General features: G+C 56.3%; 1 protein-coding gene across 1 annotated transcript in view; it reads left to right on the plus strand.

Annotated features, from left to right (window-relative positions):
• The window catches only part of CELSR3 (cadherin EGF LAG seven-pass G-type receptor 3), a gene marked incomplete at its 5' end in the record, with an annotated part of 31,413 nt that extends 20,919 nt beyond the window's left edge, over nucleotides 1-10,494 (plus strand). Inside the window, 15 exons of the mRNA XM_084214567.1 lie at nucleotides 291-471; nucleotides 747-914; nucleotides 1,316-1,442; nucleotides 1,632-1,838; nucleotides 1,940-2,114; nucleotides 2,639-2,751; nucleotides 3,050-3,129; nucleotides 3,767-3,893; nucleotides 4,512-4,625; nucleotides 4,764-4,900; nucleotides 4,995-5,101; nucleotides 5,717-5,890; nucleotides 6,037-6,237; nucleotides 6,410-7,487; nucleotides 8,189-10,494. Of these exons, the coding sequence (XP_084070693.1) occupies nucleotides 291-471; nucleotides 747-914; nucleotides 1,316-1,442; nucleotides 1,632-1,838; nucleotides 1,940-2,114; nucleotides 2,639-2,751; nucleotides 3,050-3,129; nucleotides 3,767-3,893; nucleotides 4,512-4,625; nucleotides 4,764-4,900; nucleotides 4,995-5,101; nucleotides 5,717-5,890; nucleotides 6,037-6,237; nucleotides 6,410-7,487; nucleotides 8,189-8,216 (3,017 nt within the window). The 3' untranslated portion in view covers nucleotides 8,217-10,494. The remainder of the gene's footprint in view (nucleotides 1-290; nucleotides 472-746; nucleotides 915-1,315; nucleotides 1,443-1,631; nucleotides 1,839-1,939; nucleotides 2,115-2,638; nucleotides 2,752-3,049; nucleotides 3,130-3,766; nucleotides 3,894-4,511; nucleotides 4,626-4,763; nucleotides 4,901-4,994; nucleotides 5,102-5,716; nucleotides 5,891-6,036; nucleotides 6,238-6,409; nucleotides 7,488-8,188) is intronic.
• Between the last annotated feature and the right edge of the window lie 1,545 nt (nucleotides 10,495-12,039).

The raw sequence follows: 12,039 nt of genomic DNA on the forward strand, positions 1-12,039 counted from the left end.
GAATCATAAGGAGGTTTGGGTTGGAATGACCTTTAAAAGCCATTTAGTTTGCATGTACCCTACTGAGACATGTCTCTGTCAGAGGTCTGAGAGCCAACCTTGAGATCCTGAGCTTTCCACGTATTCACCACATCCCAAAGGCTCCTGATGGCCTTGCAAATTGTCTTCAGAGCAGCACGCGCTGGCGTGTGTGTTTTTGTGTGTGTGTGTTTTTGTGTGTGTGTGTTTTTGTATGTGTGTCTGTGTGGTTTTGTGTGTGTGTGTTCTCACCACCCCTTTGTGTGCCCCAGCTGTGCCCACAGCAGTGCCCACGCTGGCTGGGGCTGAAGGGAACTACACTGTGGAGAGCTCCTCCCCGAGGCAGGCGCTGCCAGAGCCCGAGCCCACTCTCACTGTGGTCATCCTCATCATGTACCGCACCCTCGGGGGGCTGCTGCCCGCGCGCTACCAAGTGGATCGCCGCAGCGTCAGGTATGTCCTCCCGCCCTGTGCCCCCACAAGCACCAAGGCAGAGGGGCTGGCTGGACTCTGTTCTGTTCCCTTTGGCAGTTGCCAGGTCTGTCTGCAATGGTAAGGGTTTGAGTCCCAGCCTTGGTGCTGCTCTGTGCCACGTTTCCCAGCCCCATGCTGTATTCTGAGCAGAGCTCTTCCTTCTGAGATGTCAGAGCAGGACACCTGAGAAGTCTCTGGGGGTCTGTTGCTGCCATGCAGTGATAGTGATGGTAGAGCTCTGTTGCTCCTTGCAGGCTCCCCAAGAATCCTGTGATGAACTCCCCCATTGTGAGTGTGTCTGTGTTCAGCAATCACACTTTCCTGCAAGGACCCCTGGACACCCCTCTTGTGCTGGAATTTTACCTGCTGGAGACAGCCAACAGGAGCAAACCTCTCTGTGTCCAGTGGAACCACTCCAACCTGTGAGTTGAGCATGACTGGGCCACTCTCTCTGAGCTACTTTCCCCACACACCTCCTCGTTCCCCATGTTTTCCTGAGCAGGATTGGGATGTGAGGGTTTCTGCCCTCTCCCATGGGGTTTGTTTCTTTTGGGAGGGCACAGCAGGGTCAAAATGGTTTAGTTTGGAAACGACCTTTAAGATCATTGAGTCCAGCCATTAACCCAGCACTCCCAAGTCCACCACTAACCCATTTCCCTCAGTGTCACATCCACACTCTGGCTTCCATATTTCCACTTCAGGAGAGCAGTTGTATCTGCTGGCAGATGAGCCTTGTCAGTCACCCCTCTTCTCTATGGTTCCTGCCCCCCACACACATTTGTGTCTTCTCTCCTAAGTGCACTCTGCTTTTTGGTGGCTGCAGGACCAACCCCTCAGGCTTCTGGACAGCCAGGGACTGTGAGCTCGTGTACCGAAACACCACCCATGTTCACTGCCAGTGCTCCCAGTTTGGCACCTTTGGGGTTTTGATGGACAGCTCACACCGAGAGGTAACCTCAGCCTGTGGGACTGTGGGTGCTGGTGGGAACTGTTAGCAGCTGGGTCCCAGCACAGGCAGAAAATGTCCTGGGCACAGGCAAAGAATTCCATGTGGGACACAAACACAGTTTGAGAGTTCTGCAAGCTTCCTGTATTTGCCCCTAACACTGCTATTTGCCTTTGGTTCTCTGCTGCTGCAGCAACTGGAAGGTGATCTGGAGACATTGGCAATTGTCACCTATTCCTTGGTGTCTCTCTCCTTGGTGTCTCTGCTGCTGACCTTCTCCTTTCTGACCTGCCTCAAAGGCCTCAAGTCCAACACACGTGGCATCCACTCCAACATATCAGTCACTCTCTTCTTCTCTGAGCTGCTCTTTCTCCTGGGTATCAACCGCACTGAGAACCAGGTCTGTGGGCTTGAACACGCTCACCCATGGGGGTGAGGTGTGGACGATGCCGTTAGCATTGGCACAGTGGGACTATCTCTAAGTCACTCTTGTCTCCCCAGTTTCTCTGCACTGTGATTGCCATCCTACTCCACTGCTTCTTCCTCTCCACCTTCGCCTGGCTCTTTGTCCAGGGCCTCCACATCTACCGCATGCAGACGGAAGCGCGCAACGTCAACTTCGGGGCCATGCGCTTCTACTACGCCATCGGCTGGGGGGTGCCTGCCATCATCACTGGTAGGAGCTGCTTGTGCTGCAGCCGTGCCCAAACCAGCCCTGCTGCTTCTCAGCAGTCTCCTGACCATCTGATGTTGCCCAGCTCATCCAGGGTGGGGAGCTGAGGGTGGGCTTGCCATGGTCAGCAGTGTGGCAGCTAGCAGTGCTGTGGTGGTCAGGGCACCAGGTATCAAGGGCTGTGATCTTGCCTCCTAAGGAGAAATAATTTGTCAGCACATCTCCTTAGGTATTCTAGTTAAAGTCTCTTGGTTTCCCAAGCCTGCATACTTGGGTGACCTGTTGCTGGCAGTGAATGCCTCCTGGACTGGGCTGCGTCAGGGACATCTGAGGAAAAGGAAATAAAGTCCCTGTTGCTGAGTCTCACAGACCTGACTCCTTCCCCCTGTGGTGGGGAAGCCTATGCACATGGCAAGGAGCAAGGGAGAAAGCCCCTTCGCTGCTGACAGTGCTGGCACGGGATTGACATGGTTTGGACAAGTCCAAGGCTGCTGGGTCTGGACCTGACCTCTCCTTTCCTCCTGCAGGGCTGGCCGTTGGCCTGGATCCTGAGGGCTACGGGAACCCCGACTTCTGCTGGATTTCCATTCATGATAAGCTGGTCTGGAGCTTTGCAGGCCCCATTACTGTCGTCATTGTGGTAAAACCCTGTCCTGTTTCACCCACAACCCTCTCCTGCCTCCCTTCTCTGCACCATGGGCACTCACCCCTCCTTGGCTGCCCACTGCCTGTCCCGTTCTCTGTGTCCCTCTCCCTCAGTTAGACGCCCTCTTTTTGTCCCTCCTCAACTCTAGCCAAACCTGGGGGAGGCCACAGCTCGGGCATGAAGGGGAAAGGAGGGGATGTTTACAGGGCCTGGTGAGCCTGCAGTCTGCAGTGGGGAGGTCAGGTCAGAGCCAACCCTTGGCACAGCTTCTAATCAGTGCCAACACTTTCAGATGAATGGGGTCATGTTCCTGCTTGTGGCCAAGATGTCCTGTTCCCCAGGCCAAAAGGAGACCAAGAAGAAATCGGTTCTGTGAGTATTAGTGGCCAAACTCCCAGCAGAGCTCTGGCAGCTAGTGGATTTTAACATTTTCAGTGACCATCCTCCTCCTTCTACCATCGCAGAGGGCCCTTCTGTGCATCAGTGTCAGCCTTGCAGCCACTCTCCTCTCCCACACCTGCCAGCCACATTAACCCTTCCTAAACTTTATCCTTTCTAGTTCCTATGTCCCCACTATGTTCACACTCACCTCCCAGCTGGTCCCCTTTCACAACCTGCCCTCACAGCCACCTCTTGTGTCTGCTTGGATTCAGCACTCAGCCCTTGTCAGCTGTGAACACCTGTTTCTTCCTCTCCTACATGCTCCTGAGACCTTTCCCCACTCCCTCTGAGCCAGCCCTGGAGCATGGCTGAGCTCTCTGTGGATCGAAATGACCTGTGTCATTTTGGCCCCTGTGTTTGCCATGTGTGATCCAGAAGGGAAGGCCTGGGAGTCAGGGGAAGCTGGGCCACTGTGCAGGGATGTGCCTGCAGTGCTGGGCACAGCAGGGAGGTCTCTGCAGGAGCTTCCCCCTCTGGATCTCAGTGAGCACTAGCCTGTAGGTTAACAGTACGCACTAACCTCTCGGTGTGTGTCTATGTCCCTGTCTGTCTGTCTCTCTCTCTCCAGCATGACGTTACGGAGCTCCTTTGTTCTGCTTCTAGTTATTAGCACTACCTGGCTCTTTGGCCTCTTGGCTGTCAACAACAGTGTCCTGGCTTTCCACTACTTCTACACTGTCCTCTGCAGCCTCCAGGTAACTGCCCGGCCTCTGCTGGGGAGGGCAAGGGTCAGCCCAGGAGAGCATCCCTGTGGTCCCCACAGCCATCTGTGGAGAATGGGTGCCCTGTGCTGAGCTCCCAACATCTCGCTGAGCTCCTTGTCCCTTCTGCTGTCACCTTTGTGGCATTGAGTAACTCCTGCCACTCTTTGCTGCTGTGCCTGTGGTGAGCAGTCACACAGCAGGAGGTGGCTGCAAGGCATTTGGTTCAGAGGTAACATCCAAGGGATAGCAAGTACCATCTGGAGGGAAGGCTCCTCTGTGTCCTGAGAGAGCAGAGTAAGAGAATGTGATGGAGGTGTTGGACACTCAAAATAAGATCCATGGCAGTACCCTGCCAACCTTTTCCTACCACTAGGGCTGATGTTGCTGCAGGGGACCCTGCCATTTGCTTCTTGGCCACTGCCAGACAGGTGGACAACCCCCCTGTTCCTCCCTCATCCATGGCCACTATGGGTGTTAGCTCTCATTGGTATTTGGGGTTTTTGGTGCACCCCAGTTCGGTGGTCCGGGAGGAGCCAGGGAGGAGCCCGCTGTGGGCAAGCAGGTCAGCTGGCAGTGAAGGGCTGTCTCTCATGGCATCTCTCCTCACAGGGCCTGGCAGTGCTGGTCCTGTTCTGTGTACTGAATGAGGAGGTGCGGGAGGCATGGCAGCTGGCCTGCCTCAGCAAGAAGGGGCAGAGCGAGGAGGCCACGAGGAGCACACAGGTGGGCGAGAGCAGAGCAGCCCACAGTGCTGGGCTCAGGCTGCATGTCTGGGACAGGAGCTGACAGGGATATCCCCACTTTCTCTGGGCTGCTGTGGCAACTCCTTAACAGGGCACATGCCCTCTCCCTCCTCCCCAGGGCCCCAATGCCTACAACAACACAGCACTGTTTGAGGAGAGCGGGCTCATCCGCATCACCCTGGGGGCCTCCACAGTGTCCTCGGTGAGCAGTGTGCGTTCTGCCCGCACCCACTCCAGCCAGCGAGCTTACCTCAGGTAGGGAGCAGCCAGGGCTCTGGGTTGGCCAGCAGTGTCTGGGCAGAGCCAGAGGCTCCTGCTGCTGTGACAATTTGAGCCTCCTCTCTTTCAGAGACAACGTGGCAGCACGTCAGGGCTCAGCCCTGGATCACAGCCTGTTGGCTCACGCCGGCCCCACGGACATCGACATGGCAATGTTCCACCGTGATGCTGGGGGAGGTAAGGCTCAGCCCTCTTCCTGAGCTTGGGGAGTTCTTCCTGGTGCAGGCTCTGGGTGTATGGTTACATCTTGCACCCCATATTCAGCTGCGTCTTCCAAACATGTGGTAGATAGGAGGGAGAGGCAGCCATTGTGTCATTTAGCACAGCCTCCTCCTGGACACATGGCAAAGGGCATAGCCAGTCCCCAAGGGGGTAGAAATGGGGGAGGCAACAGAGGGGACATGGCTGTTGTGGGATCTCTGGGGACACTGGGCTCTCCAGACATTTGACTCACTGGAGCTAGACCAGGTGGGTCTGGGGTGTGGGACAGGCAAGCAAAGGCTAAGGGATGGGGATTTACTCAGCCTGGAAGAGGAGGCAGAGGGCATCTTAGTGCTATGTGCAGCTGCCTTACAGGAAGGTGCATTGAGATGGAGCTGGGCTCCTCTCACAGGTACCTGGTGATAGGCCAAGGGAGCTGGCACAGGCTGCTGCCAAGGGAGGGGCAAAAAAAGGGCAGGGGCAACTCACAAGTGTGGTCAGCCTGGGGTGGTTCTGCCTTCCTGGTGCTGTCAGCAGGAACCTCTCCCACCTTCATTCCAAGCGTCTCCCCAACACACCATGTTCCTACAGACCAGGACTCGGACTCGGACAGTGACCTGTCTCTGGATGAGGAGCGCAGCCTCTCCATCCCGTCCTCAGAGAGCGAGGAGAACGTTCGCCTGCGGGGCCGCTTCCAGCGCCAGCTCAAGCGGGTGGCACACAGTGAACGCCTCCTCACTAACCCTGCCAACACCACTCCCAAAGGCGAGTCCTGGGGCTCTGGCAGGGAAAAGAATGAGCTCAGCTCCCTGGGGGGTCAGGCCATGCATGTCTTGTGATGGCTCAATTGCTGCTCATGGAAATATTCTCTCTCTCTCCTCTGGGGCCTGATTTGCTGTGTCCTTCATCAGATGTGGATGGCAATGACCTCATGTCATATTGGCCAGCTCTTGGCGAGTGCGAGGTTCACCCCTGCTCCCTGCAGAAGTGGGGCTCTGAGCGGAAGCTGGGATTTGACATCAATAAGGATGCAGCCAACAATAATCAGCCAGACCTGGCTTTGACCAGTGGGGATGAGAACTCCCTCACCCAGACCCAACGGCAGAGAAAAGGTAACAATCTGGAGCAAGCGGGCAAGGGTGGCCTTGCCTGTCTCAGATTGATGTGACACTGAAAGCTCAGAATCAGATCTGTGTGGCCATGCCCTTGGGGAGGCATCTCCCTGGTTTTCCTGCTCTTCTCGCTCTTGTACAAATATTTGACTTCTCTTTCTGTCTGGTGCAGGGATTTTGAAGAACCGCCTCCAGTACCCTCCAGCTCTCCAGGGCCTGCCATCCGTGGGCAGGATGACCAACGAGCTGACGTGGTACAAGACGTCCACGCTGGGTCACAGGGCTGTCCCCGCTGCCTCCTATGGCAGGATCTACTCTGGGGCTGGCAGTCTGTCACAGCCAGCCAGCCGATACTCGTCCCGGGAGCAGCTTGACATGCTGATGAGGAGACAGATGTCCCGCGAGCAGCTGAGCAGGCACAACTCAGGAGAGTGCTTGGAAGCTGTGTCCAGTCGGCATGGGTCCAGAGAGGAGCTGGACACTATCCCCAGCAGGCATGGATCTACTGAACACCTGGAAAGCATCCCAAGCAGACATGCATCTAGGGAGAGCTTGGATCTACTTGCTGCTAGGCCCAGTCAGAGAGATCATGGGAACACGCTGCCCCGGAGGCAGGGCTCCAGAGACTGCCTTGACACTTTACCCTGCAGATTTGGGTCAAGAGAGCAGCTAGACTGTGGGCCAGTAAGAGAAGTCTCTAGAGAGTGGCTAAACACATTGCCAAGTAGGCAAGTGTCCAGAGACCAAATAGACATGTTGCCAAGTCGGGATACTTCTCGAGAGCAATTGGATTTGCTTTCTAAAAAACAGCCTTCAAGGGATCTGCTAGCATCAGCTAGACAAGCTTCAAGGGAGCAGCTGGACTTTTTGTCCAGAAGATCTAATTCCAGAGAGCCTCTGGACATAGTGCCTAGCAGGCAGCCCTCGCAGGACAACCTGGGGAGTCTCTCTCGGAGGCAGCTGTCTAGGGAAAGCCTGGAACCGCTGTCAAGGAGACAGCATTCTAGGGAGAACCTGGAGGCCATTCCCAGCCGACATCCTTCCACTGAACAGTTAGATATCCTTTCTTCCATCCTCGCTTCTTTTAACTCCTCCGTCCTGTCCTCGGTGCAATCTTCCAGCACACCTTCAGGCCCCCAGACCACCGCCACCCCCTCTGCCATGCAGACCTCAACGCCCTCTGCAGTGTGTCCCTCAACACCTCATTCTGCCACCTCCCACAGCATTTCAGAGCTGTCACCAGACTCAGAGTAAGTGGTTTCCTTCCTTCCTCAGCCAGGTCTTGTTCAGCTGATCTTGTGTATTGTCCACCTGCCTGGCTTCTTCCCAAAGGTGTTTAGTTTGGAGGGAGAGGGCTGTTAAGGGTGAGCCCCCTGGCAGGTGTCTCCTGGTCCTGAATAGTGACTGGGCAGGGAGAAGCCTCAGATGTGACAGCTCCAGATACTTGTAGTGGAGCATAGGCATAAGCCTTTGTGTATGTGAGTCTGTCCTCTCTGCCCAAGAGGTGATGGCCCTTGCTTGTGGCCTGTGGGTACTCAGGGAAGATGCTCTGTGTAGCTAGGCTGGCCTCCTGGCTGGTCCTTTGATCAGTGCTGGCTCTAAGTCCCAACGGATGTATGCAAGGGCCAGGCTGGCTGGAGAGGAGGGAGCCCAAGCCCTAGGGAAGCCCTGCCTTCCCCAGCCACCTTTCTCCCAGGCACCCTGTTTTAGTAAGTCACTTTTTCCCCCTAGCTCTGCTCCTTGCTGGTACTGCTCCCACTCCACCCCACCCCACCCCGCTCCACCCATCCCTCCTTCCCTCTTCCCTTATCTCAGGGACTCAAAGACAGTTGTTCTTGCCCTGACACAGGAGAGGTTTTCTGCCCTGTTCCCATCTGGCATAGCGGGGAAGGGGTGCTGGAGCCCAGAAGAGATGCCATGGCTTAACACTGTTTTTCTTTCCTCTGAGAAGAATAATGAGAAACGATGGCCATTCCTGAGGGGCCGAAACTGATCACAAGAGAGATGGAAGAAGCAGGGCTCTTCACCAGGCACTGCCAGCTGAGGTTTGGTATCCCCATGGAGCAGGGGCCAGAACTGATGGTTGTCAGAGGCCCAAAACCAACCCTGCTTTCCCCTGCCCTGTGGGCTCAGGGGCCAGCAGCCCACACCATCCACTGCCAGGAGCCTCCAGGCTCTCAGCTGCCACCATGCTCTCCGTCACCTGCCTGGTGTGACAGGTAGTACTGGGCGAGGGTGGCACCTCCGACCCCCTGGGGCCAAGGTCTTTCTCTGCGAGCTGTTTGTGTGTGGGGTGTGCCTGTGTGTGGGTGAAGGGTGGGCAGTGGCAGGGTGACAGAAATGGAGCCTAGGATATGGGGGCAGGGAGGGTTTTCTATCCTTTTGTATCTTTGTAATCAGAGAGAAGAGAAATTTCTATGGTTATTTTTACGGATGGTCTGTTCCCAGGACCTGGAGCATTTGTTTCACCAACAGCCCCTTGCCAGTTTCCCTGGGGCTACTAGAACCACAATCCCAGTGGACTGGAGAAACAGTGCCAGGCAGTCCTTAAGGCTTTGCTGGCAGTGCTTTGTCCCATCCCCCCTGCAGGGCAGCTGGCCCTGTTGCCCCCCCCTACCCTCCCACTGGGCAGCTCCAAACTCTGTCTCTTCCTGCCTGGTGTCCCTGAGCCCCCTGCAGCCAGGCCTCCCTCTGCCCTGCCATGGGACTACCCCTTGGGGCTGCCCCTGTCTGTGAGCTGGGGCTGTGTGCCAGCCAGAGCACGTGTGAATGGGGCAGCAAATTCAGCCCTAGGAACCTGCTGGGAAGGAGACAAGCTCTGCTGGGCAGTCCTGTCCTGTACCAGGGTGGTCCCATTCTCATCAGTGCTGGTTTCCTCAGCTCAGCAAGTGAGCACTGTGTTTTTACCCACTGGGTGTTGTGCTCTTTAACTTGCATGTTACAGAACAAACTTCTGTTGGTTTGTGGGTCTGGTAAAGGAGCTGGATGACCCTTGCCCTGCTTAGAAGCAGGCTTGGCTTTTCCCAGAGCTAGTCCTCACTCTGCAGAGGACTAACATCCACAGGAGCACGATGTGGCTCCAGTTTTAGGGTCCAGCATTGCCCACAGACGTTGTATCTAGCTGGTTCCCTGGGGGCTGTGTGTGCGCCTGCTCTCCCCTGAGTAGCAAAGGACTCCAGCTCAGAGTGGCCTGAATTTTGGGAGATGGAGATAAACAGCACTTTGCCCTCTCTGGAAATTCAGGCTACCCAGATGGTTTCTCTGGTCAGCCTGGGGCCTGACCCCTGGCTGTGCTATGAGATGGCACTCCTCTGTGCCTACCTCAGCCTCAGGCCAGGGCATTTGGCTCAGCAGGGCCAGCATGTTCCCTTTTTCACCCCCCAGGTGCTCTCAGGGCTGCATGACCATGTGCTCTTTACTGCCTTACTACCACACTGCCGTGGCATCTTACTGTAGCCCAGCCTGACATGTTTACAGGAGAGGACCCATGCTGCTGTCCTCATGCCTCTAGGGAGGCCAAGGCCTCTTGGCTGCCTCCCCGAGTCACTGGGGAGAGTAAGGAGGGAACAGAAGGGCTGGTGACTGGGGGTGCCCTGGGTCCCCAGCACAGCCCTGATGAGGCAGGCTGACTGTCATGCTTTTCCCGGGGATGAGGAGGGAAAGGCCTGCTGACATGTTTACATGCCATTTGGGAGCAGTGTGCAGAGGGAAAGCCTGCTGGCCCCACATGCTGGGACAGCCAGGCACCTCCACGCTGCCCATCTTTGCCTTTGGAAACAAGCTCGTTTACAAGTTTCTCTCCGGCTGTGCAGTGCCAGCACCAGAGTCTGGGATCCTGTCCCTGCTGCACTGTAGGGCCCACGTTTCTGCCAAGTTGGGCACAGGGCTCTTTATGCTGCTGCCAAATGGAGAGCAAGTGTCAAGTGCCAAAAAGAAGAGAGCAGCAGAGATGGTGGCCATCCCTGCAGAGCTGGTGGCCATCCCTGCAGAGCTGGGCCAGTCAAGAAGCAGGAAGCTGCTTCTTGCAGACCAGTCTGCAGCTTGGTCCCTGATTGTAGTGCTGTGGCCTGGGCTCTGGGGAGCATCCTCCTTGAGTTTGGATTTTTTTCCTTTGGGGGATTTGGTTGGGTTTTGTTTCCTCTCTCTGTCTCCTGACTCTGTTGGCAGGGAGTGGGGAGATGCCCACGCCCCGCTTTTGGCTGTGTAAAAGTGTATAATGGAAGCGCCAGATTTGGAAATAAAAGTCTATAAAATGGTGCTGGCCTCTGTGCTGTCTCTCCCTCTGCTGGGGGGTTCATGGCTGGGTCTATGGATGCAGTACCTGGGCTGAAGCTGGTGTTGGGAGGGGGCTTGGGCAGGAGCTCATGGCCAGTTCCTAGGCTGCCTGGGAGTCACTGTGTCCTGAGGCAAGGTGACATAGGGATAGGGACTTCAGGTGAGGTGATTGAACTGGGCTGTGTCCAGGCTGTTCGCCCAGAGATGGGACTGGCTGTGGTGCTGTGCAGTGGCTCCAGGCCTGGCTGGCAGAGCTGCAATGCCACAGTGGCTGGGGTGAGCTGTGGGCTCGTGCCTGGCAGCTGCGTGCACCCCCAGCCAGACCAGGCTAAGGGGAGAAGATCGATTTTCCAAAGGCTGCGTGACCTCAGCAGAGTCAAGCTGGCTGCCAGCAAGAAGGAAGTGTGGGGAGAGAAGGCTGAGCGTGATCCTGGTGCCCTCTGTCCTCCCCTCTTGTTGAAGAGGAAATAGCAGGTGAGCAAAGGGCAGCATTGATCCACAGCGCCCGGAGCAAGGGTCACCATCAATTGTCATCTCTTTGTCCCCTATGGGCCGTCACCTGAGCTGCTGGGAGTGAGTTCAGGATAGCCTTCAGGAGTTGTGCCGGCAGTGCCAGGAGCTGTGGTCCTGTCCTGCAGCCCTTCCAGAGGCTGGCTGGGGGGTGAGGGCCAGGGAGAGCTGTTGGGGGGCTGGAGTGGCGAGGAGGGGCCACAGGCAGAGTGACCAGCCTGGGGTGCACGTGCGGGACTGGAGGCTGGAGTGAGGGAAGGAATGGCATGGGCGGGGACAGGGAGCAGTGATAAAGAGGCAATAAATGACATGGGGTGTTATCTGCTTTGGAGCAGGAGCCCTGTGATAGCCTCTCATTCCGTGCTGGGGGAGTGAATAAATGATGGGGAGTGGATAAACAAGGAGGCAGCAATTGTGTGTGGGTGCCTGTGTTGGACATGCCTTTACCTGACAGCTGATGGGCATGAGGGTGGACAGGGAAGGCCAGAGATGGGTTGAGGGAAGAGGCTTAGCCTCCCTGAAAGCTGTGGAATTTGGGTTGTGCTCACCACAGAGAGAGCCAAGGTGGCCACAGGCTGCCCCTACAAGGCACCAGGGATGGAGACAAGTTGCTCCAACTCCGGAGATTGTGGTCCTGGATGTCGCTGCTCCTGCTGCTTCTCAGCCCCATCCCACCATCCAGGGGACCCAGGATTCTCTAATGCCTGGCCCTGCCCACTGCCTTCACATCACACCTTGCTACTAGTCAGAAATTTGAGCCTGGATTTCCGCTGCCGTGTCCCCATGGGCCTGGGCCAAATGTGACTCAGAAATTCCCTGCAGCCAATTCTACATTGTGATAGAGCCCAGGGAGGTGTGATGGGTTCAGTGGGACTATAGCGCCCGCGGGGGACCTTTGGAACAAGATAACAGCTGGGTCTGTGCGAATTGTGTGAGACCAGCGTAGTCCACAGAGCATAGCACACCTGTTTCCAGCAGGTAAGCAAGGGTCTGGGGAAAACACCCTGGAGGCCATGA

The sequence above is a fragment of the Fringilla coelebs genome (genome assembly GCF_963513975.1).
Source record: "Fringilla coelebs genome assembly, chromosome: 13".
Lineage (NCBI taxonomy): Eukaryota > Metazoa > Chordata > Aves > Passeriformes > Fringillidae > Fringilla > Fringilla coelebs.